We start from the raw sequence: 25700 nt of genomic DNA on the forward strand, positions 1-25700 counted from the left end.
TCAAAGTTCTCAAAGCTTTTAAACAAATATATATGAATGTAATAAATGATCAATAGGTAGAAAACAAGCCAAACACATATTTTGAAAAACTTTTCAACTGTGTTACTAGTATTTGCCTCTGATTTATTTCCCTGTTTTCTGTTTAATTTTTTCTTTTTTTCCTTTGTAGTGATGATCACGTAAAGTTTTTCTGCTTTCAAGTATTAGAATATCAAATTAAGTACAAGTAAGACCTTTTTCTCATGTTTAAAATTATATTTGTGGGGAAGGGGCATTTTAAACGTTTTAGTTTAACAAAATAATTGTTTTTGGTAGATGGCCCTCACAAAGTAATTTTAATTAATTTAATTTTTCTTCTCTTTTGGAAAAAACTATAATACAAATTTTAAATTCATAATGTATGCCATATATAGTGACTAGATGTTCTTTGACTTATCCCAAAGTGTTTCTAAAATTCTAAGTTCATTGATTTCTTTAAAAATATGCCTATTTCTAGCTAGGGATGTGACTTAGTGGTACAGTGCATGCTTTGAGTGTGTAAAGGCCCAGAATTCTGTTACCAACATGACAAGAAAAGGGGGAAAAAATCAAGCCATTTCACAGAAAAAAATTGAATTTCCAATTTCTCTGGAAAAGACTTAGCAATACCAAGCATGTTTCCTGTGTGGCTACTTTGTCAGAGTTGAACACGAAATGGACATGGAACATGAAATGGACACATATTTGTCTTCAGAAACCCTGCTTTTATTAAGTAAATGAACCACTGCTCCCTGGATCCTTAGCTTACTCATTTGTTCTGTAAGCCACTGTCTTAACAGCGGGCATATTGGGGCTAGAGCGATAGCACAGTGGGTACGGCATTTGCCTTGTACGAGGCCAACCCGGGTTCAATTCCCAGCATCCTGTACGGTCCCCTGAGCATGGCCAAGAGTAATTCCTGAGCGCATGAGCTAGGGGTAACCCCTGTGCATAGCCCGGTATAACCAAAAAAGCAAAAAAAAAAAAAAAAAAAAGCACGGGCATATTTTCTTCTGAAAAATTGTTGACTTCCATTTTGTTTAAACATGGACTAAACCAAAATTCAAACTGAGATTGATGCCCGACTAATACACTAGTATAGGTGGCATTATCAGTGTACTTAGGGAATTTTAAGCAGTCAGGTGCGATACAAATTTTTCTTTTCAAATAAATAAAACTGCTAACTTTTTAAAGCTATTCACCAAATGTAACTATTATTTTTCTTCTCTGTTTTGAGCAGATACTCAGAACTAACTACTGTGCAACAACAACTGATTAGGGAGACGCTCATATCTTGGCTTCAAGCTCAGGTAGAATAATTTAGTACCCTAGTACTGGATATCTGATTTTTTATTCCTGCAACAGTGTGCAACTTTTCAGTGACATTGCTTGTCCATTCTCTATATGATCCCTGTAGCTTTTCCTTTTAAGTGCTAACTTTGAATAGCTACTGGTTAGATGGCAGCAGGAATCATTGAAAAAATCCATCAATAACTGAAACTTATTACTCTTTCTCTTCATGGCATTGTGGAAACTTTGACTATAAACTAGATTTTTTGTGTATTGTTTTGACAATTTTTTTTTCTAATTCACAGAGTACCCAGAGAGATAGTTCAGTGGACTAAACAGTTTCCCCTAGGAGTGACCACTGAATTCTTAATAACCCCTGACCCCAATGGGGTGTCACTCCCAGACAAAAATCAGTGAACCCTGCTGGCAGTCTCTTTAGAGTCCTTTTCTCTTTTTTCTTATGCATCTGGTGGGAAGATGGGTTTGGGGGTGGGGTCCATACTCAGCAGTGCTGTGGGCTTACTCCTGATTCTTTGCTCAGGTTTTACTCCTGGAAGTGCTTGGTGGACCATGTGCTAGGAATTATACCCAGATCAACCACATACAAGAGGTTTAGTGCCTTAACCTCTCTATGATCCCTCTGGCCCTCTCCAGCCTGTCACAGGGTCCTTTTCAAAAGAACCAGTAGAGGGGGCTGGAGTGATAGTAGGGAGTTTGCCTTGCACATGGCTGACCCGGGTTCGATTCCCAGCATCCCATATGGTCCCCTGAGCACCTCCAGGAGTAATTCCTGAGTGCAGAGCCAAGAGTAACCCCTGTGCATCGCCGGGTGTGACCCAAAAAGCAGAAAAAAAAGGGGGGGACCAGTAGAATTGTTTATTCACCATAATCTTATTTTAACTAACAGTAGTCTATAAATCAGTTGTATAGCTAGAGTTTTTATTTCCCTTAAAGAGCAAGTTTAACTAGAAGGGAAAAAATGATTTTTTTTTCTTAGAAAAAAATTACAGGGACTATTAAAATGGTCTCTGACACTTTTTTCCTGAAAAATTAAGAAATAACATCTTGTATGTTTTTTCATTTGGTGATTCTTTATCTGGCCACTTGTTTAATACTTTATTAATTTCAAGTACATATTTTTTGCACAAGTCTAAATTGTGTTGAAATTTGTACTTTTGCCTGTGAATAATAAATAGGAAAAAATGTATTTGAATCTTTTTCACTTATATTTAACCTGTGTATTTCTGTTTGTCAGATGTTGAGTCCTCAGCCAGAGAAGACATTTATACGCAATAAAGCAGCCCAAGTCTTTGCCTTGCTCTTTGTAACAGAATATCTGACAAAATGGCCCAAGTTTTTTTTTGACATTCTCTCAGTTGTGGACCTAAATCCAAGAGGAGTGGATCTATATCTTCGAATCCTCATGGCTATTGATTCCGAGTTAGTTGATCGTGATGTGGTACATACATCAGAGGCAAGTAACTTCCTACCACAAAGTTTTTAGAGTGTATTTTATAGGAAACAGGGGCAATATAGTAAAAATAATAAGAGCAGGAAGACATTTTATAAATTTACCCAATGTTTTGAATTTTGCTTTACAAAGGTTTAAAGTTTATAATTATAGCCTTAGGTGTTTACTTTTTTAGGTTTTTTTTTTTTAATTAACTAAATAAGCACTTTCTCTAGTGAAGAATTTTTATTTCTTTAGTATTTATCAGAGCTATATAGTGTGAGGAAGAACCAGTTTTGGGTTCTTCTGTGTTCTCAGTTAATCATATAGTTCATCTTCTTAGTCTTTATTTCTTTATTTCCTGATACAGTTTTCTCCTTATTAAAAAATACAGGGGTTGGGGAAAATAGCAGTAAAGTAGCTAAGTAATAATGTATAGAAATAGTCATTTTGTTTTTAACATACTTATGCATTTAAGTTATTGTCATTCTCTTTAAATATCATGTAATTTATTACATGCTTATCAGAAATTTGTAAGTAACGTATATTTATAGTGTGTGCTTGATAAGAAATTAGTCTACTCTGAAGAATATAGCAGAAAGGAAATAAAAAGAATCGTAGGATATGACGTTAGAGCTACTAGATAGGAAATATTGACAGTGAATGTGTTAATAAATTCAGAAATTTGAGTGGTGAGGAAATTGCTGCAGCTTTTCAGATACCAAGTGTGAAGTGTAAAGTGATTCATTTTGTTATAATAAGATGTCTTGCTTTTCTTTAGGAAGCTCGTAGGAATACCCTAATAAAAGATACCATGAGGGAACAGTGCATTCCAAACTTGGTGGAATCATGGTACCAAATCCTACAAAATTATCAGTATACTAATTCAGAAGTCACATGTCAGTGCCTTGAAGTAGTTGGGGCTTATGTCTCTTGGATAGACTTATCCCTTATAGCCAATGATAGGTAAGTTTACTGATATTTTAATATTCTAAACCTGCAGAATATGTTATATAAAGCTGATGATCCTGAAAATGGTAAAACTGTTTCATTTCCACATTGTGCCAGGTTTATAAACATGCTGCTAGGTCACATGTCAGTAGAAGTTCTACGGGAAGAGGCATGTGACTGTTTATTTGAAGTTGTGAATAAAGGGATGGAGCCTGTCGAGAAAATGAAACTGGTAGAGTCTTTGTGTCAAGTTTTACAGTCTGCTGGGTTTTTCAGCATTGACCAGGTGAGTTTTTGTATAAACTTTTAAAATTTGGGCCAGAGAGAAGTGACGAGGTTGGAGCACATGCCTTGCATGCAGGACTGACACCCCCACCCCACCCCACGCCTCAGCGCATCAAGTCAGGAAATAGCCCCTAAGCACCACTGCTGTGGCCCAGAAACAAACGAACAAAAAGTTAGGAAATGAGAATAGGGTAGGTTGAAACGAGGCGTGCTTTCTGTTTCTTTTCTTCCTAAGGGGAAACCTTCCCTGGGACTACAGTATCAAATCACTACTGAAAAGTCACAATATTTTTTTAAATTTTTTTTTTATTTTATAAGGTGGTTCACAATATTTGATTACAGTTAATATTCAAACACCAATCCCACCACCATTACACCTTCCCACCACTCAGTTTGGGATGTTTCCATCCCAAGCCCCAAGCCCTGTCCCAAAGCACAACTGAAATAATATATTTTGTATTGTCTGTTATGGAAAATCATCTTATGATGTGTTGCTTGGCCACAGTTGAGGTTGCAGTCCAGGAATACGTTCACTCGTACGTGAGGCTTAGTCCAAGCGTGTGGTTGGGTTCTGGAGCTGCTGGGCTGGGTCCCTTGGGGTGGGGAGGGCTCTCTCCCGCCCCAGAAGTGGGGCACCCTGAGTGAAACAGCCTGGCGTGCAGTCTGGTGGCATGGTTATGGCAGGTGTCATGTTGCTTTCTTCTGAGAGAAAAACGTCACAATAAAGTTCTGGGCCTTGAGAGTGCCTTAAATGATGGCAGCCCCTGTTCTGTGGTGCTCAGGACTCCTCCTGGCTCTTTGCTGAAGAGGGAAGGGTTGCTTGGGTAATGCTTGAGGGAACTATACTGTACCAAGGTGAGAACAGGCCTGCGGGCAGAACATGCTCTCAACCGCTTCACCTGTCTCTGGCCTAATGTTATTCATTAAAAGTTTAATCCAGTGAGGAACAGAGAGAAAGTACAGCGGGTCAGGCGTAGATTCGGTCAGCTTCAGTACCCAGAGCAGCACCCCTGGGGGGTGGTCTGTGAGCACAGAGCCAGGAGTAAGCCCTATGTGTAGCTGGGCGTGACCCAAAAACCAAAACTGAATGAATAAAAATGTAATCTTCTGCACATCAGTGGGCTCATAGTACAGTTAGTTACTCTTAGACGGTGGCTTTAAACTGAGGCCTGTCCTTGCTCCTCACAGGAGGAAGATGTCGACTTCCTGGCCAGACTGTCTAGGCTGGTGAACGGGATGGGGCAGTCGCTGGCGGTCAGCTGGGCTAAGTCCATCAAGAATGGGGATGTCAAGAATGCACAGGACGCGCTGCAGGCTATCGAAACCAAAGTGGCGCTGATGTTGCAGCTGCTGATCCATGAGGATGATGATATCTCTTCCAACATCATTGGGTTTTGTTATGATTATCTTCATATTTTGAAACAGGTCAGTCCTTTTTTGAATCTTTTTGTTTGATGTACATAATACAGAAAGGACATAGTTTAATCCTTTTCCCCTTAAACTTCGAAGCCAGAAAAAGGAATAGGCTAGATTCTAAAATGTCCTTGATTTCAAGCTTTAGAACTAGTCATGGAGATTCTTTTTTTTTTTTTTTAACTTTATTTATTTATTTATTTATTTGCTTTTTGGGTCACACCCGGCGCAATGCACAGGGTTACTCCTGGCTCTGCACTCAGGAATTACTCCTGGCTGTGCTCAGGGGACCATATGGGATGCTGGGAATCGAACCTGGGTCGACCGTGTGCAAGGCAAACACCCTACCCGCTGTGCTATTGCTCCAGCCCCCAGTCATGGAGATTCTTTCTCTCTGCATCTTGGTCCCCAGCACCCCTGGGCCCGAGCAGTACTGCAGCCCTCCTGGGGCCTTAGCTGTGAACTGCCGACCAAGTTGCACGAAACAGTAGGAACAGTTGATCCCAGTCCCCTGAGCAGTGCACGGAAAGCCCCTTATATCACTGTATCACTGTCATCCCGTTGTTTGTCGATTTACTCGAGCAGGCACCAGTAACATCTCTATTACACTCAGCTCTGAGATTTTTGCAGCCTCTCCTTACTCGTCTTTCCCAAAGATTGGAGGCTCTTACACGGTCAGGGGAATGAGACCTATTGATACTGTTTTTGGCATATCGAATACAACATGGGTAAATTGCCAGGCTCTGCTGTAGGTGTGGGATACTCTTGGTAGCTTGCCGGGCTCTCCGAGAGGTATGTATATATCTGTTATTGTATTTTGGATATGAATACGCCACAGGGATCTTGCCAGGCTCTCCCAAGTGGGCAGTAGAATCTCAGTAGCTTGTCAGGTTCTCTAAGAGGGAGAACTAGGCTATTAGATGTCATGTTGCCACGCGCTTCCCGGAGCTTGGTTTTATAGTCTCTGGATGTTGGCCATTGATGGAATTACACGGCACAGGGGGCAGTCTCTGGTTGTGATGGCCTAGCTACTGGAAAATGGGGGATCTAGGTGGAAGAGGCCCAGTCCCGATCCGAGCAGTCTTGGAGATCTCTGCCCTGGGTCCCACACACCTGGGTTCCTCTGCCAGCTGCCCCATGTGTGAGGCTCATCTGAACGTGTGGAGAGTGGCCTGAGCATGGCCATGGCTGGGTTCTGGAGGTCCTCAACTGGACTTCATAAAATACTCAACATAAAATAGGGGGCTGGAGCGATAGCACAGCGGGTAGGGCATTTGCCTTGCACGCGGCCGACCCGGGTTCAAATCCCAGCATCCCATATGGTCCCCTGAGCACTGCCAGGGGTGATTCCTGAGTGCAGAGCCAGGAGTAACCCCTGTGCATCGTCAGGTGTGACCCAAAAAGCAAAAAAAAAAAAAAATACTCAACATAAAATATATGAAAGAATAAAATGCACAGCTATACATATTTTTATGAACTTTAGGCTATGTAGAAATGTCTGAAGAAAGTTAAAATCATTGTGGTTAATCTTCTTGTATCTCTTAATGGTTTCTGGACTTGTTTTGCCTTATTTTTTGAAATTTTTTGTTTAAAACATTTTTAAATTGAATTATCATGTACATTTAAATATACAGTTAAAAAGTTGTTCATGGTTGAGTTTAAGTCATACATTGTTCCAACACCCATCCCTTCACCAGTGCACATTTCCCACCACCAATATCCCTGGTGGCCCTCCCATCTCCCCTCCCACCCCACCTCTGCAGTCTGCCTCTGTGGCTGACACTTTTCCCCTCTCCCTCCCCCATTCCTCCCTCCCTCCCCTCTGTCTCTCTCTCTGTCTCTCCCTCCCTCTTTCCCTCCCCTTTTCTCTCCTTCTCCTGCCCTCTTTCCCTCCCTCCCTCCTTTCCTCTCTCTCTCTCTCCCTCCCTCCCTGCCTCTATGGAAGGTGCTTTCTCCTCTCTCTCTCTCTCTCTCTCACACACACACACACACACACACTCTCTCTCTCTCTCTCTCTCTCTCTCTCTCTCTCTCTCTCTCTCTCTCTCTCTCTCTCTCTCTCTCTCTCGCTTGCTCTCTCTGTTTTCATGAATTTTAATGCATGTTTGACCTGTGATATAGCACCAGGCGTTGGTGCTGGTTGGGAAAATTGGAAATTTTAGGTTTAGGAAAATATCTTGATAAGCAAGTATAACTTTAGAAAACCTAAATTTTTTGTTTTTTGTTTTTTTTTTAAACAGCTTTCAGTGCTCTCAGATCAGCAAAAAGCTAATGTAGAGGTAATTTACTTCTAAATACTTCTTTTGAACCAATAATTGACTCTGCCTGTGGTTTGTCTTGAAGTATAGCTTAATTTCAAATGTTACCAAATTAAAGGAAACTGACAAAAGATGTTTGATTTCTTAATAGGCAATCATGTTGGCCGTTATGAAAAAATTGACTTATGATGAAGAATATAACTTTGAAAATGAAGTAAGTTTTTTGTGTTCAGGAGGAATTAGTTATAGTTTTGTTTATGTAGATCATATTTGATTTGATTTGTTTATTTTGGGTACTTGAGAATGAGATATTTCAAAGATTAGTTTTGTGCATATTGAGCTTGATGTTAGTAAAATCATTGGGAGCCACATGACCCTTCATTTTTGGTATTTTGTCCCTTGGTCTCTTTGTAACCCCAAACCTTGTAAATAGTATTGGTGCTTGTAGGCCACTGGCTTTTGTTAGTAGGGAACCTCAGACATGCTGTCTCTGGGGCCTGGATTGTTGTGGTTAATGGTCTTGCTAAGGTGGCTAGTGAATCAGCTTCCTATCAAACACAAGGGTCAACTGGTGCTTTTTAGCAATTTATTTATTACACGTACTGGTTAGCTGTGTGCTATACTAGAGATTGTGCTTCGGGCATTCAAAAAAAAAAAAAAAACTTGGATTGTTAAAGAATTTTGGTGATGGTTACCAGCACATTGTGCAGTTAAAAAGTGCCTGGCTTATAGCATGTAGTATCTTCAGTCATATTATAGTTTTTACAGTGGACACTAAATACATTGGATTAGAAAACGTGGGCCAAAGTTCTCTCAAAAACCCAGCATAAACTGTTTTGGCTTTTTTTTTAAACATTTTTAATTTTTAATAAGTTTTTCACAATGATTTATTACATTTCCTATTCCAACACCAATCCCACCACCATTGCATCCTCCCATCACCAATATTTGACATTTTTCAAATCACCACCCACGCTTGCCATAGCAGCAGGCACTAAATAACTGAAGGACTTTAGCCTCTTACCGTTAACCCCCTCCTTGTTCTCTTCTGGCTCTAGGCTATTAAGGCCTCAGGCTACTATGTTCAGCTGTTATTTGTGAGCAGGAGGGAAAGTTTATTAAACATACAAAAAATTTTTTATACAAATAAATATCAATTCTAAAAAAGTATGCATTAAGTCTTAAATGTTGAATTCACTTACATGAATGTTAAGTGTCTTAAATGAGAATTAAACTACATTTTAGGGTGAAGATGAAGCCATGTTTGTAGAATATAGAAAGCAATTGAAGTTACTGTTGGACAGGCTTGCTCAAGTTTCACCAGAGTTACTACTGGCTTCTGTTCGCAGAGTCTTTAGTTCCACACTGCAGTAAGTTTCTTACTGATTTTTGTAATCAATCTTTATCTCCCTGATGATGGTCTGTAATAAGTAATCCACATGGTTAATCTGTGTTACTTGTTAAGACCTTATGTTTTATCTCTGGAACAGTGTTCTTGCCTTGTGTCTTTTTATCCTGTGCATCACTACTACTTGTACAAAAACTTCTGTTTCACTCTCAGTGACATAGTATTCTTTGGTAGGAACTGGCAGACGGCGCGGTTTATGGCAGTTGAAGTAGCGATACGGCTGCTCTACATGTTGGCGGAAGCTCTCCCGGTGTCTCACGGGGCTCACTTCTCAGGCGACGTTTCAAAGGCCAGTGCTTTGCAGGACATGATGCGAACTGTAAGTGTACTGAAGATGATTTATTTTGAGCCAATTTTTTATTTTACTAAAAAGAGTTGGGTTTATTGCTATATTTTATATCTATTAATATTGGGTCATTTTGATTTTTGCAATAACTAAGGTTAGATTCTTAACTCTTCCTTATTCCAGTTGGTTACATCCGGAGTTAGTTCCTATCAGCATACATCTGTGACATTGGAGTTTTTTGAAACTGTTGTTAGATATGAAAAGTTTTTCACAGTTGAACCTCAACACATTCCATGTGTGCTAGTAAGTATACATTTTAATGCCAACTTAAAATTTTATCTATGTATTTCATCTAACGAACAGAAAGTATTTTCTTTTTCCAGAACCAAAAGTTCTCCCAAACCCTTAAACATAGTGAAACTAATTCTTCCATTATTTCAAAATTAGACATAGCTGTCTAATTGTTAAAATGTTCTCAAGGGTCTCTTTTTTTGTATGTAGTGTATAAGGTAAAGTTCTCAAGGATCTTTTTGTACATAGTATGTGTAACAATTACACTTGGTTCCGGCCATCTAGGAGCCAAGAAGTAAAATTTGATGTGAACAGGAATGTCTCGTGAGTCTGAGGAGTTGGCAGAGGGGTGGAGTGGGTCTCTGTGTGGGAGCTGGCGCTGCACGGTTGGCGGTGGTCCAGAACAAAACTTACTGTGTCAGAGACTGGCACACATCCAAAAGGACAAAAGCAACCGCTGTTGGAGAGGATGTGGGGAGAAAGGGACCCTTCTACACTGCTGGTGGGAATGCCGGCTAGTTCAGCCCTTTTGGAAAACAGTATGGACGATTCTCAGAAAACTAGAGGTTGAGCTCCCATTTGACCCAGCAATACCACTGCTGGGAATATATCCCAGAGAGGCAAAAAAGTACAATCGAAACAACATCTGCACATGTATGTTCATCGCAGCACTGTCTACAATAGCCAGAATCTGGAAAAAACCCGAATACCCCCAAACGGATGACTGGTTGAGGAAACTTTGGTACATCTATACAATGGAATACTATGCAGCTGTTAGAAAAAAGGAAGTCAGGAATTTTGTAGTTAAGTGGATGGGCATGAAAAGTTTCATGCTGAGTGAAATGAGTCAGAAAGAGAGAGACAGACATAGAAAGACTGCACTCATCTATGGTATATAGAATATCAGAGTGGGAGACTAATACCCAAGAACTGTAGAAATAAGTACCAGGAGGTTGACCCCATGGCTTTGCGGCTGGCCTCACGTTCCGGGGAAAGGGCAACTCAGAGAAGCGATCACCAACTACATTGTAGTTGAAGGCCATGTGGGGGAAGGGAGTTGCGGGCTGAATGAGGGCTAGAGACTGAGCACAGCGGCCACTGAACACCTTTATTGCAAACCACAACAGCTAATTAGAGAGAGAGAACAGAAGGGAATGCCCTGCCACAGTGGCAGGGTGGGGTGGGGGGGAGATGGGATTGGGGAGGGTGGGAGGGACACTGGGTTTACGGGTGGTGGAGAATGGGCACTGGTGAAGGGATGGGTTCCCGAACTTTGTATGAGGGAAGTATAAGCACAAAAGTGTATAAATCTGTAACTGTACCCTCACGGTGATTCTCTAATTAAAAATAAATAAATTATTTAAAAAAAAAAAAACTTACTGTGTCGATAAATCACAGAAATAGACAAGTCTCTCTTGTTTCTTAGATGGCTTTCTTAGATCACAGAGGCCTGCGGCATGCCAGTGCTAAAGTGCGGAGCAGAACTGCTTACCTGTTTTCTAGATTTGTCAAATCTCTCAAGTAAGTGCAAAATTTCAGCTCTGGTGTTTAATTCTTATTCTCAAGCTTATTGAATGAGATTGTTGTGGCCTAAGAATCTGTGGTAGATTTGGCTTTCTGTTCTAATTTTTTTTCTGTTATTATTTTTTATTATCTTTTTTTTTTTTTATCACCGTGACATACAGTTGCAAAGCTTTCCTGTTTGAGTTTTAGTCATACAATGATCTATCCCTAGCCCTTCAGCTTTGCCATCCCCCCACCCCATTCCACCCCTCCCCGTCTATGGCAATCTTCCCCCATACTTCCTTTTGTATTGCTTGTTATGAACAGCATAAGAGGTCACGTGAGGGTCTGGAGAAACCTCTGCAGCGAGCTGCTCGGTTTGGAGATTCCTTTGTGTGTCTCTGGATCATGGCCCTCATTTCCATCTTCTCCAGAGATACAAACTGTTGGCATATGCCCTATAGGAGCGCCCACTTGCCCGCCGCTCATAGCGCCACCGGCCCTAACTTCGGCTTTTGATCTCTTTCGAGATTTATAGGTCTCTGAAATACGGCCAGTAAGTGAGCTTATATAGCTGAGCCGGAGGTGGTTTGTGGGTGTGTCTCCCACCTACCTAACTTTTGCCACTTAATTTCTTGGTAAACTTGGCCCCAAGTTGTTGGGGTATGGCCAAAGGCACAGCGGCAATTTGGGGGTATCAGGAAGCCTGAAGGCACCATCAGGCTGCTGATGCACTCGCCCCACAGATGCAGGTTGACCTGCTGGCAGCACCATACCCCTTCTAATACTTTTTTCAAAAACTCAGGTGTTCACTGTTTGAACCATTATTTTATAACTTCTTTTCCATCTCACTAGCCATTCTGTTAATCACTGGAATGTGATTTGTTTGCAGTAACTTTTATATGTAATATCACTAATGATATTGATTACCCAGCAATAAATGAATCACCTTATGACTTCTTTTAAATGCTAAAGAGTGTTTCTTAAAGAAACATTTTAACCTAATCTACTTTTTATTCTTTTATAGTACCCTTTTTTGTACAAAAATTTACTGTTAAGTTTATAAAGAGTTATTTTTTTAAAAATCATAGTCAATCCTTATAATCTTATATGGCTTGCTTATAATTGAACTTTTTTGGAGCGGGGGTGAGGGTTTGAGTTGCACTTGGATGTGCTCAGTATTTAACTCCTGGTGCTGAGGCTGGAGCAATAGCACAGCAGATAGGGCATTTGCCTTGCACGCGGCCGACCCGGCTTCTAATCCCAGCATCCCATATGGTCCCCTGTACACCGCCAGGAGTAATTCCTGAGTGAAGAGCCAGGAGAAACCCCTGTGCATTGCCGGTTGTGACCCAAAAACGAAACAAAAAAATAAAAATAAAAAAAATAACTCCTGGTGCTGTGTTCAGTACTCCTGACAGCACTCGGGACCATATGGGGTGCAAGGACCAAATTCAGGTCAAAAAGTTCACTTTCCCTTCCAGAGGAATTTGGTATTTGAGCGATAGCACAGCGGGTAGGATGTTTGCCTTGCACACAACTGACCCGGCTTCCTCTCAGAGATCCCATTCCTCTCAGAGAGCCCGGCAAGCTACCGAGAGTATTCTACCCGCACAGCAGAGCCTAGCAAGCTACCCGAGGCATATTTGATATGCCAAAAACAGTAACAACAAGTCTCACGATGGAGACGTTACTGGTGTCGCTCAAGCAATTCGATTAACAACGAGAGGACAGTCCTTACAGTGCTTACAGCAGTTGTCAAGCAAAATTATTTATATAATTGATTTTCCTTCTTTTCTTTATTCAGTAAACAAATGAATCCTTTCATTGAGGACATTTTGAATAGAATACAAGACCTATTAGAGCTGTCTCCACCTGTAAGTATCCTTTCAAAGTATGTGTTTTCCCTGTATGATATTGGGGCTTCATGTGCCTCTATTTTTTTTTTATCTTTTCAGAAGCACTTTCATCAAAGTAATATTGGTTTATAAATTAGATAGATTTTTAATGTGTAACAATATGATTGTAATCACAACTGAAATTCTAACTTCCAGTGTAGTATTAATGCCTTTGAGGGTTTCCCCCCAGTGAAGAAGTGGTGGCATATAAGATTAGTACTTCTGACCAGATCTTTATAGAAATACAGGAGACAGAGCATAGAACTAGAAAGCAGTCGGAATAGTAAGATTGGCGTGTGATAAGTATGTTCTTCATGCTCTTAAATATTGATGAGAATTTTGTAGAGAAGAAAAAGTTTACCAAATTATTGTCTGTTTAGTACAACAATCATCGTGTCCATTTTCAGTGACTGCTGTTATTATACTAGTTTTTTTTTTGCTTTTTTTTTTTTTCTGAGTGGGGAGAGAGTTATCTTGGGGCCACTTCCAACAATGCATAGGGGTTACTCCTGGCAGTGTTCAGAGGACCATATGAGATGCCAGAGATTGAACCCTGGTAGACGATGTGCAAATCAGATGCCCTGCTCGCTGCACTATTGCTCAGGACCTTCTATACTGATGTTTTTAATTGCAATTTTAGGCTTAGAGTGAAAATCTTTATGGGCTTGTTGACTTGGATACTTTGGTATTTTATCATGTTGTTTTTTCGTTGTTGTTTTGGCCGAGGTGGTCTCCCAAACCCTGGTCAAGAAGCATGGGGACCCCTTACAGTGATTACAGCCGAACAGACCCGCCTATAGTTCATTGTTCAGCCCTTGCAGTGTTGGGGATTATCTGGGCCACCCTATTGGTGATCAGGGGCTGTCCAGGGCTGCATCCTGTGTTACTTGGGATCATGTAATGTCAGTGCTAAAGGCCAAACTGGGTGGAGTTGCATGCATGGCTTTTAACCTCTTACTGTACTATCTCTTCTGCCCGAGCTTGAAATACTTTGCTCTCCCTTTCACTAGAAAGATTTAATATACATTTTTGGTTGGTGTTCTTTGGGGGCCACATCTAGCAGTACACTGGATTTTCTCTCATAAGTGCTCAAAGGATCATGCGGTATTCAGAATCTAATCTGGGCCCTTGCATGCAAAGTATGCACTTAGTCCATTCAGTCATCTCTGTGTCCCTTAGACACTTTGTTATTGTTGTTTGGGGGCCACACCCTACAGTGCCCGGGGGCTGCTCCTGGCTCTGTGCTCAGAGATCACGTGGTGCCCTGGATGGACCTGGGCTTGGCGACATGCAAGGCAAGAACCTTAACCCCTGTACTGTATCTCTGCTCCCCTAAGTTGAGATACTTTGGGTCTGGTTTGGTCGTTTGTGTTGTTTTTTTGGATCAAGTAGTGTACTTGATCCTAACTGGACTAACAATGCTTGTATCTGTAGAGCAATTTAATGATAACTGGCAACCTGCATTTTCATGCTGAAGAGAACCTGTTCTTGTAATTAATCTGTAATTTACTTTCTGCCTTTTTTTCTTTTATTATGTAAGTGGTTAGAATTAAGTTGCTATAAATCACTTTAAAAAAGGTGCTAGCAAGATAGTTTCTAATCAGTAGAAGTGCATTGTTACATACTTGGGTGGCTTGGGGTGATGGGGAACTTCAGGACCCCAGCAAAGTGCTTGCTTTTCAACTGTGGTGTTTCACATTTTTAATATAATTTCAGGAACTTGTGCCAGAGTGAAAACAGCGCTTGTGATTAATTCTTATTAATCATGTTTCTAATTAGGCTTTTTATTTTGCTCTAAACTACATTCAGGCTTTGCATTTGGTGTTTCACTTCTTTTCTATCTATAAGATACCATGGACTGGGTAATAATATTTATTTTTCAGTTCACATTTTATGTGTATTTTTTAGTCACAAGGAAAATTTGGGACTTCGAGCCAGTGTCTTCACTCAGTTAGAACCCTCCCTGCCCCAAGGGACCCAGCCCTGGCAGCCGACCTCCACTATCCACCACTGCCACACTCCGGGCCGCTTCTAAGACACTTCTGCCCATTTTCCATAATTACCACACCATATTTGATGGCGTTCAGACAGTAGGCAACAAGTCATACAGTGGTGTATATACATACACATACATACATGTATGTATGTATGCATGCATGTATGTATGTATATACCTCTAGGAGAGCCCAGCAAGCTACCAAGAGTGTCTCACCCGCACAGGCAGAGCCTGGCAAGCTACCCGTGGCATATTCGATATGCCAAAAACAGTAACGATAGGTTTCATTCCCCCGACCCTAAGAGAGCCTTCAATCTTGGGAAAGATGAGTAAGGAAAGGCTGCTAGAATCTCAGGGCTGGGAGGAATAAAAACATTACTGGTGCTCGCTCGAGTAAATCAATGAACAACGGGATGACAGTGATACAGTGATACAGTTTTTTGGATCATACTGGCTGTACTCAAGGCTTATTCCTGACTCAGTGATAGTTCTTGTGGATCTCAGGGAGCTATATGTGTTGCCAGAGATAAAGCAAAATCCCCTATCCTCTATGCTATTTTTGGGCCAATTGAGGTACTTTTTTTTTTTTTGACACTGTGGGTAGCTTTCGTGCATAACACAGTCACGCCACCTCCCGAGTGCCCACCCCCCGCCATTGTTCCGCTGTTTCCCCCACCTTAGTCCCCCCCCTCCCCTGTGATAAGCTTCCTATTGAAGACTAGTTTGCTGAGATAATTTTTTAAGTGAATTTTGACTTGACATGTTTTTATATAAAGCAAGTTACTAAGATCACCTCATTTTGTTTCCACTTCTTTGAAGTTTTACTGGGGTTGCCACTTAAAAAGGGCTAAGCACAAAATGCTTTTTTGTATATACAAGTATTTAGGTTATAAAAGTGTATAGCAGGGGCTGGAGTGATAGCACAGCGGGTAGGGCATTTGCCTTGCACGCGGCCAACCCGAGTTCGATTCCCAGCATCCTATATGGTTCCCCAGCACCGCCAGGAGTAATTCCTGAGTGTAGCGCCAGGAGTAAGCCCTGTCCATCGCTTGGTGTGACCAGAAAAACAAAAAATTATTAAAAAAAATTTTTTTAAAGTGTGTAGGGGTTGGGGAAATTACTAGTACAGCGGGTAAGGTACTTTTTTGGCATGTGGCAGACCCCGGTTTGATCCCTGGCAGTCCATATAGTCCCTCGAGCCCCACCGAAGTCATCTCTGAGCACAGAACCTGGAGTAAGCCATGAGCATAGCCAACCCCCCAAAAAAACAAAAGAAAATACCAAAGATTATATAGTATTGTTGCACAAAAGGAAATAATTTGTTTCAATTTCTTTGTCTACATATTACAAAAACCTAGTAAAGTGCTTCACATAGTTACAGCCAGTTTGCCTAACAGTTCACACAAACGGATAGGATTTAGACATCTAAAAAGTCATATTTAGCTATTACTTTACGAGTATTGAAGATTTCCATTCATTCTAAACTGGAAGTTGTACTAACTTACAATTCTTTTCCATACACAAAAACACCTGATTCATATAGCTTTTACTGATTATTGAGTCTTTCATTGAGTTATGTATACTCTGAGTTCATTGTATAGCTATTTTGTTCTCAAATAGAAAAAATATATCAGTCCTAGTGATACTTAGTAAATGATTTATATTCTAGATAAAGAATTTTTCCTGTTTAAATGTAAGGAGTTTTTTGTACACTGAGATCATCCCCATTTTAGACCATGTTTACATATTATTTTTCTTCTTCTTTTTTTGGGGGGGGTGGGGGGGCCCATGCCCAGCAATGCTCAGGTATTATTCCTGGCTCTGCATTCAGGAATCACTCCTGGAGGTGCTTGAGGGACCATATGGGATGCCAGGGATCCAACCGGGTCAGCCATGTGCAAGGCAAACACCCTCTCCTCTGGACTATTGCTCTGATCTTATATATTATTTCTTTTTTGTTGTTGCTTTTGTTTTTTGTTTTGTTTGTTTGTTTGTGGTTTCTGCTGTTGCTTTTGTTTGGGGGGCTTACTGTATGTACTCAGAGCTCACGCTGGCTCTCCACTCAGTGATCACTAGTGGCTGGCTAAGGAGACCATATGGGGTGGGAGGAACTGAGCCCAGTTTTGGCCATATGCAAGGCACCCTTCCCACTTACATATTGTTCCTTAACAAGAAGGCTTAGTCTGTCCCCCACCTCTTGTCCTTTGAACATAATTGTAAAAAGTAACAAAGCTTATTAAGTGGGATATGTGCATATATTTGAATAAGACTGTTTAACGTTTTTATTTGTTTTGGGGGGCTATGCCATTTGGTATGGCGGGGCTACCCCTAGCTCTGTGCTTAGGGTCATCCCCACAGGTGTTGGGAACCATGCAGTCCTGGTTTCAACTGGGCCTCTTGCAGGGGCTCAACCCACTGAGTAACTGTTGTGTTTGTCAGTGTTCCTTAACCTTTTCCCAGCAAGCCCCATTCAACCTTGTTTCCTTTCTGTGGTTTGCTCTTTGTAGGATCTTCACCTGTCACTCTCTTGATTATCCTGATGGCTCACTGGGGATATATGGTTCCCTGTTGAGAAATGATGTTGTCTATGTATGCCTTACTTAGTTTTTGTTACTATTCAACTTTCAGGCAGTATAAAATACTGACTTCTATGGCCTGTATACCAATACTCAAGGCACCTTTGTACTTCATTTTTAGCCTCAAAATGCACTTAAAATAAGACTTACCAAAGAAAACAAGTTGCAAGGCTAGTACTTATATGACCCCATACAAAATTTTGTCAAGTAGAATCAGATTCATGAACTTTTGACTGCCCTAATTCAGTTTTCTTTCTCTTCATTTTGTGATCCTGGAGAAATTTTTTTGTATTTGTAAGTACTTGATTATTTCTTTGTAATAATGAGTTGGTATGATAGATTACTTTTGCTGTCCCTCTTATACTTACTTATGAGAGGAACTGGCAAAAAAAAATTTCAATGAGCTAAATTTCATTCTAGGAGAATGGTTACCAGTCTTTGTTGAGCAGTGATGACCAACTGTTTATTTATGAGACAGCTGGAGTGCTGATTGTTAATAGTGAATACCCTGCAGAGCGGAAGCAAGCATTAATGAGAAATCTGCTGGCTCCCTTAATGGAGAAGTTTAAAATTCTGTTAGAAAAGTTAATGCTGGCTCAAGATGAAGAAAGGCAGGCGTCACTAGCAGACTGTCTCAACCATGCTGTTGGATTTGCCAGGTGGGTGACTGCAGTTCAGATTGTAACATGGTGTTACTTAAGGATCTTCTAGACTTGGGCGAATATATCCCAGATTCCAGAATTGAATTGTCCGGAGCCAGGGAGATATATCAGAGGGCTGGAGCATGCTCTTCACATGTAGAGGCACTGGCTTAGAGCCCTGGTACTGCATGGTCCCTGGAGTACCCTTGAGCATAGCCTGATGTTGCTTCCCCACCTGATCCCCTCAAAAGAATTGGATTGTGCAGAGAATTGTCTGAACTTTTCTAAATCTCCTGAGTTATATGACTCAGTTGGGACTTACATAATACTATGTGTTTCTAACTTGACAGTCACCAAAATTCTTAACTCTTGTATTTTGGCACAAATTGATTCTGTATTTAACAGGATCAGTGGAAGGGTTTATCTGCCAATGATATGTTGAGACATTTCTGATCAAAATTTAAAGAGACCTTAAAAGATATTTTGGGTAATTTATTTTATTTTTTTATTGATTTTTAGTTTAAAGAGACCATACTGTTTTTTTTGTTTTTCATTAGGATTGTGTCCTGAAGACCACCCAGACTTTCTCTCGGCCCCTTTCTCTTTACTCATCCTTTTCATTGGCAGACAGTAACAGTGCGAAAGTTGAAATAGCTAATTAGAAGCTAAAGAAGGAAAATGCTCTATAAGATACTTAGTGCAAAAGCTATTATTAGAGTAGTTATATTCACTTGATTCTAAAGATTGTTTTCTAAATTTAAATGCATTGTGATTACCTAGTACAACTTAGTGCCCCCCCCAAAAAAAAAACAACCCTAAATAGGTCTTTTTCTTCTCTGCATATTTTATTGGGTTTTTAAAAAAATTTTAGTTGTACTCATTAGACCCACATAATAACCCATTTAATGGAAATGGGGGCAGTAGTTTACAAATAACCATATGAGTTAAATGTAATCGTAATGAAAAATTGACCTCTTAGTTTTGTCAGTTTTTATAATTTGCATTGGTTTTGGTTACCTCATAAATTTGAAAAATAAACTGAAAACTAGTTTACCTGATTTTACTCATAGTCGGACCAGCAAGGCTTTCAGCAACAAGCAGACTGTGAAGCAGTGTGGCTGCTCAGAAGTTTATCTGGACTGTTTACAGACATTCCTGCCAGCCCTCAGTTGTCCCTTGCAAAAGGATATTCTCAGAAGTGGAGTTCGCACTTTCCTTCATCGCATGATTATTTGCCTGGAGGAAGAAGTTCTTCCGTTCATTCCATCTGCCTCGGAACATATGCTCAAAGATTGTGAAGCAAAAGACCTCCAGGAGTTCATTCCTCTTATCAACCAGATCACCGCCAAATTTAAGGTACCATAAACTTTATTTATTTATTTATTTATTTTTATTTTTGCTTTTTGGGTCACACCCAGCAATGCTCAGGGGTTACTCCTGGCTCTGCACTCAGGAATTACTCCTGGCAGTACTTGCAGGACCATATGAGATGCAGGGGATTGAACCTGGGTCGGCCGCATGTAAAGCAAACACCCTACCTGCTGTGCTATTGCTCCGGCCCCAGCCATAAACTTAAGAACTCAGATAATCCCTGGACTTAAAAATCAAGTTGTATATTTAGCTTAACATTTATGGTTACATTTTGCCATTTTGTATTTTTTTTAAATACAGGTTACTTGAGGACATAGATCATTTGTATATTTATTATCCCCAACGTCTCTTTGACTGCCTAATATAAAGAATGTACTAGATTTTTTTTTTTTTTTTTGCTTTTTTGGTCACACCCAGCAATGCTCAGGGATTACTCCTGGCTCTGCACTCAGGAATTACTCCTGGCAGTGCTCAGGGAACCATATGGGATGCTGGGAATCGAACCCGGGTCGGCCGAGTACAAGGCAAACGCCTTACCCGCTGTGCTATCGCTCCAGCCCCTGTACTAGATATTTTAATAAAAACACACTTTATTGGCTGTGTGGAATAGATGAAAATTATAATTGTTTTTGAAAAACAAAGAAAATGGCTTTAAGTACTATTTCAAAAAGGCAAAAAGCACTGTGATTTGTGTGCCCAGTTAACAGTTGAATATTTTTTTTTTAAGCAAAGCAAGATATATTTTATTGAACAAAACTTGGTTAGGAAGATGTGAGAGGAGAAAAAGAGGGGATATAGTGTTCAAGAGTGAATACAGCCTTCCCCAGGGTGGAAATAAGCAAGAAACATGGAGACTAACAAATAAGATACATGTTCAAGGGAAAACAGGGGCTTGAAGAGCCAATAATTGAAATTTTTAATTAAAAAATGTTTAATTGTGTCACCATCCTGAAGTGACCGGGTTCCTGGGTGCATTTGGAACCTATAGTCATTCCACTTGTCACCTCCCACGGGGAAAGAGAAACTACTTCATGAAGGGTAGGGAGACGGACAGAACAGAATACAATGCAGTTAAAAGATAGGGAAAGTAAAATACAAAAGAGAAGTTAAACATAAACACAGAGGATTTGGAGTGCTCTCTCTGGAACTGGGTGTGCCCTGGGAGCACAATATGGGTATAACTCAGCATAAGCTCTGGGGGCAGTTTGGGTGTAACTCAGTTAGCGTAAGCTCCGGGAGCACTGAGCGCGTGTGACAGTCAGCATACGCTCCCTGTGAGAAAGGATGACCCCACGTCAAACCTGAGCTGCTTGAACTGAAAGGACAAATGATGAACAGAACCCCAGCAGTTACTAATTATGGGAGACGACGCCCCTTTGGGTGCTGTCCTCCCCATCTCTGGAGCCACGTCTCCGAACCCTCAATCCTTGAGGATTCACCTCAAGGAGAATCACAGCGCCACAGGGAATCCAACATCTCCCCCTTTCTGTTTGCAAAATGCAAAAAATAAAAATAGCCTCAACAGCTGTGCTCTCGGCATTAGCTAGGCTTCTCTGCAGGAGGCTCGCTCCTACAACCAATAAACCGGACACGATCAGGCCATACCAGTGCTGCAAAGAGTGTGGGTGTTGCTTTGCCACCGTGACCTCGAGTTGAGGCCCTGCAGTGCATCCGCAATCCCCTGCGCTAATTCTCACATTGAATTCCTTGGAGCTTATCCTTAAACATTCGAGCAGTCTCATCCGGAAAGGCAAGACTGTCTAGAGGTATATTTCCCTTTAAGTCCTGCAGATGGTATCTAATTTGGTCCCACATTTGAGCAGACCCATTATATCTTGGGGGCGGTGGGGAAGGTGACTAAAAGGAACTACTCCAGTCACAGAACAGTTCCCTTGGTTGTTCAGGACTACACTCTGCCCCTGGCCCCAGAGCAGCACTTGTTGTAAAGTGTCTAGTCAGCATTCAGTGTCGCATTTGACTCATGGCCTGCACTGTCCAGAGTGGCTGAGAGTCATTTTGCCACATGTTGACAAAATCATGTTTCTGGAACAAGATAATTGCAAGCAGATACAAATGCTAAAGAGAATGGGATTCTCTGGTGAGAGAGAGAGGGAGAGATCGTGAGGAAAGAAAAGCCAGAAGTCTGCTCTACAGAGCATGCGCAGGGGCTGGAGCAATAGCACGGCGGGTAGGGCGTTTGCCTTGCACGTGGCCGACCCGGGTTCAAATTCCAGCATCCCATATGGTCCCCTGAGCACCGCCAGGAGTAATTCCTGAGTGCAGAGCCAGGAGTAACCCCTGAGCATAGTCAGGTGTGACCCAAAAAGCAAAAAATAAAATAAATAAATAAAGAGCATGCGCAGCCCCAGCGGAGCTCTGGGGTACTCGAGAGACTGCACACCCAGAGTTGGGACGAGGGGGATGCCAGAGTGGAATGTGCCCCAAGAAACAGTTTGAAAGTAACTTTGGGGACTGGAGCACCACCAAATGTGGCCCCAAAACTAAATAAATAAAAGTAATAACGTGGTAAGGTCAGTTTTGTGTAGGAGAAGCTTTAGCCAAACATGAGCTTTGCACATAACACATACACTTGTTCTTGCTTTTTCTATGTCAAAAATCTATTTAAAACATTTCCTTGTATGTTAATTCATTTGACCTTTATAACAGCTTTACTTGAATATACTATAATTTGCTGATGAAGACATTGAGGCACAGAGGTTAAGGAATAAGTCCCAGGGCGTTTAAAGCCCCAGGGGACATCATATAAATTAATTTATATTTAGCAGTAAAATTCATTTGAGAATATAAATTTGAAAATATTTTTGTAACAGTCTTTTACTGTGGAATAAGCCTGACTCTATTAGTTTAACCTGAATCTCAAACTATAGGAATCGGGTTGAACCCACCTCAGGGTAGACCGTATACATATATGTTACGTAGATTGTATCGATTGTTTTGGAGGGGTTGCCTCTCCTGTTTGGGGGGCCCAGATCCTCTCTCGGTGCTACTTGCCAACTCGGCTAGATGGTTTAGTACTAAGTCCCAAGGAAGTCCCAGCTGTGCTCCGGGGCCTTCAGTGGCTCGAGGGAGCCGGGTGCAAGGGGAGCAGATGCAGTGTTGGGATTGAGCGGGGTATTGTGCATGCAAAGCATGCATGTGCACCCTTGGCCCCTGTGAATTATAACATTGTATTTGCTAACTGAATCATGTTCAGATTCTAAATAGAAGCTGGAGAAAGGATTTTATTAGCTTTTACTGTGGTTTCTGTTACTAATTTTCTCACCTAGATTGGAGATACTACGGTGTGTACACTTGCCTTGTACACAGCTGACCTAGGTTCTGTTCTCAAGATTCCATATGGTTCTCTAGGCCCTTCCAGGAGGGATCTTGAGCACAGAGCCAGGAATAAGCCCTGAGTACTACTGTGGGCATGGCCCAAAAGAGAAAAAATAATGAAAACAATTTTGTTGCTCATTTCTGAAGAATGAATAGTTATTTCTTTTCTTTAGGTACAGGTATCCCCATTTTTGCAACAAATGTTCATGCCTCTGCTGCATGCAATTTTTGAAGTACTGCTGCGGCCAGCAGAAGAAAACGATCAGTCTGCCGCTTTAGAGAAGCAGATGCTGCGGAGGAGTTACTTTGCTTTTCTTCAGACGGTCACAGGCAGCGGAATGAGCGAAGTCATAGCGAATCAAGGTGGGGATGTTTGCTGCCTCTGTCGTGTGTTTCAGTCTTTGTCTGGCCTCTGTGTCTGCATGGTGACTACATGTTGGCCTCTTGAATGATAGTTGATTTTCAGGTTGGATTTCATTTTCACATAAAAGTCTTAGAATTCATTTGTATCATTTTTTTCCCTAAGGCATTATCAATCAGTTTGCAATGTTATAAAATTTGGGGCATATAACTTAACATTTCTTTGTAGTTATCTAAGATTCACCCACTCAAAGTTCCAGATCCATCCATCAAAACATACTTCCACTGATGCATTCTTGTTATTTTACCTCTGATAGCAGCCATAGTTTTTATGGAGTCTTAAGTTTTATTTTGTTAGATCATTTACTTTAGTTATATTCCACATGAGTGAACCCATCTGTCATGTCATTCTCTTTCATTTCCTTCTTTCTCTTACATGAACCTTATAATCCATCTATTTTGTCCCAGATGTTACAGTATTTTTTTGGCTGGGTTGGAGGGCCACACCCATCAGTACTCAGGGCTTATTCCTGTCTCTGTATTCAGGGATCATTCCTGACGGGCTCAGGGGACCATATAGGTGCCAGGGATCAAATTCGTTGGCCACATGCAGGACAAGCACCCTTCCTGCTGTATTATCACAAATTTTATCGATGATTTTAATGGCATTCCATTGCCTAGACCACAACTTCTATATACATTCCTCTTTGGGCATTTAAGTTGATTCCATGTTTGGACTATTGAATAATGGTGGTTGACCATGGAGAGTAGCAGGTACATAGATATTTTCTTTCTCCTTTTCTGGGTGGGGGGGAGTCACGGATTTGGGGCTACATTCAGCAATGCACAATGCTTATTCCTGATGGACTCAGAGGGACCAGAGAGACATATGGTATGCCAGAGATTGAACACGGTCAGCCTCATGCAAGGCAAGTGACTTGGAGTACCTGCTATGCTACCTCCAGCTCACAGAAAAATTTTCAAATTGATATTTTCAAATCATTTGGATAAACATCTAATAGAGTATTCCTCTTCATTGTATTTTGGATTTGGGCCACATTGATAGTACCAAGGAGGGGGGTAGCTTCTAGCACAGTGCTCCAAGACCACCCAGCTCTAACTTTGCTGGGGGAACCACTCAGAGCTGGGTATTGATCTGGGACTCCCATGTGCAAAATATATATTCTAAAAAAAAACAAAGTATATATTTTGTTTGGGGCCATTTCCCCAACCCTAAGGCAACCCGAAGTTATTTTTCTAGTTGGTTCCTTAATTTTTTAGTTGGTTCCTTAATAGTATAAATAATACAGTGACTATTTACCAGAATCATTCTGACGATTGAGTGGCCATTTTGAACTTGAAAAACAAATGGGTCTTTAGATTAACAGAGAATTTTGTTATGTTGGAAATCCAGAAAACTAGATAATAAGGGAAGAGTGATTTTTCAGTGGCTTATACTTAAAAATGAAGGTGCTAAATTAATTTAAAAGCGAGGAAAGTGGGGCATGTACCCCGGCACCACACATGGTCCTCTGAGCACAGCTGGGTGTGGCTCCCAAGACAAATCAAGGAAGGAATCTTAATTTCAGAAATGTTTTGGTCTTGTCATTAGGTAGAAATTAGAGCTTCAAACTCACTTCTGGTTTCTTTTGAAATTAAACTTGTTTTGTTCTCCCTGTGTAGGTGCAGAGAATGTAGAACGAGTGCTAGTTACGGTCATCCAAGGAGCGGTCGAATACCCAGATCCAATTGCACAGAAAACATGTTTTATCATCCTTTCAAAGTTGGTAGAACTCTGGGGTAAGACAAATTTCCCTCCCCAGCCACGCTCAGGAGATCCAGAGCCTCTCCTGGCAATTCTCTCCCTTCCAAGCAGGCAATTCTTCTGAGGGTCCTCAGGACTAGGGGGTGTTAGGCTGCCATGGACCTGGGGCTGACTCAGACCATGCCCCTTAACTTTATCTCTGCACTCAGGGCAACTCCTGACGGTGCTCAAGGACCTTACTCGCTGATCAGACCAGGGTCAGCTTTATGCAGGCCAGACCCTAAGCCCTGTACTGTCTCTCCAAGATGTTATTTTGCACGTGCACACAAAGTCTCAGGATTGAGCGTATGGCTTCATAGAGGTGAATGCTTCCAAGACTCTTACAAGGAGAGGAAATGGAACCTAGACAGGGCTGGCAGTTAATTCTCCCCAGCGATAAATTAATTTTCTTTTTAATCAAGATGAAAATTGAAACTCTCTTGGCAGGTGGTAAAGACGGGCCTGTGGGCTTCGCGGGTTTTGTTTACAAGCACATTGTGCCCGCGTGTTTCCTAGCACCTCTGAAGCAGACGTTTGACCTGGCAGACGCACAGACAGTATTGGT

The 25700-nt window shown here is 41.2% G+C and overlaps 1 protein-coding gene across 2 annotated transcripts in view; it reads left to right on the plus strand.

Annotated features, from left to right (window-relative positions):
- XPOT (exportin for tRNA) overlaps positions 1 to 25700 on the plus strand; it is a 50429-nt gene that overhangs the window by 12282 nt on the left and 12447 nt on the right. For both annotated transcript variants that reach the window (XM_055117927.1, XM_055117926.1), the window contains 18 exons: positions 170 to 226; positions 1259 to 1328; positions 2564 to 2786; positions 3544 to 3724; positions 3827 to 3995; positions 5183 to 5419; positions 7648 to 7686; positions 7817 to 7879; positions 8911 to 9035; positions 9248 to 9392; positions 9543 to 9662; positions 11077 to 11171; positions 12961 to 13030; positions 18044 to 18282; positions 19335 to 19620; positions 23145 to 23334; positions 25015 to 25131; positions 25583 to 25698. In XM_055117927.1, the coding sequence (XP_054973902.1) occupies positions 170 to 226; positions 1259 to 1328; positions 2564 to 2786; positions 3544 to 3724; positions 3827 to 3995; positions 5183 to 5419; positions 7648 to 7686; positions 7817 to 7879; positions 8911 to 9035; positions 9248 to 9392; positions 9543 to 9662; positions 11077 to 11171; positions 12961 to 13030; positions 18044 to 18282; positions 19335 to 19620; positions 23145 to 23334; positions 25015 to 25131; positions 25583 to 25698 (2542 nt within the window). The remainder of the gene's footprint in view (positions 1 to 169; positions 227 to 1258; positions 1329 to 2563; positions 2787 to 3543; positions 3725 to 3826; positions 3996 to 5182; positions 5420 to 7647; positions 7687 to 7816; positions 7880 to 8910; positions 9036 to 9247; positions 9393 to 9542; positions 9663 to 11076; positions 11172 to 12960; positions 13031 to 18043; positions 18283 to 19334; positions 19621 to 23144; positions 23335 to 25014; positions 25132 to 25582; positions 25699 to 25700) is intronic.

This window comes from Sorex araneus, chromosome 10 (assembly GCF_027595985.1).
Source record: "Sorex araneus isolate mSorAra2 chromosome 10, mSorAra2.pri, whole genome shotgun sequence".
NCBI classification, from domain to species: Eukaryota; Metazoa; Chordata; class Mammalia; order Eulipotyphla; family Soricidae; genus Sorex; species Sorex araneus.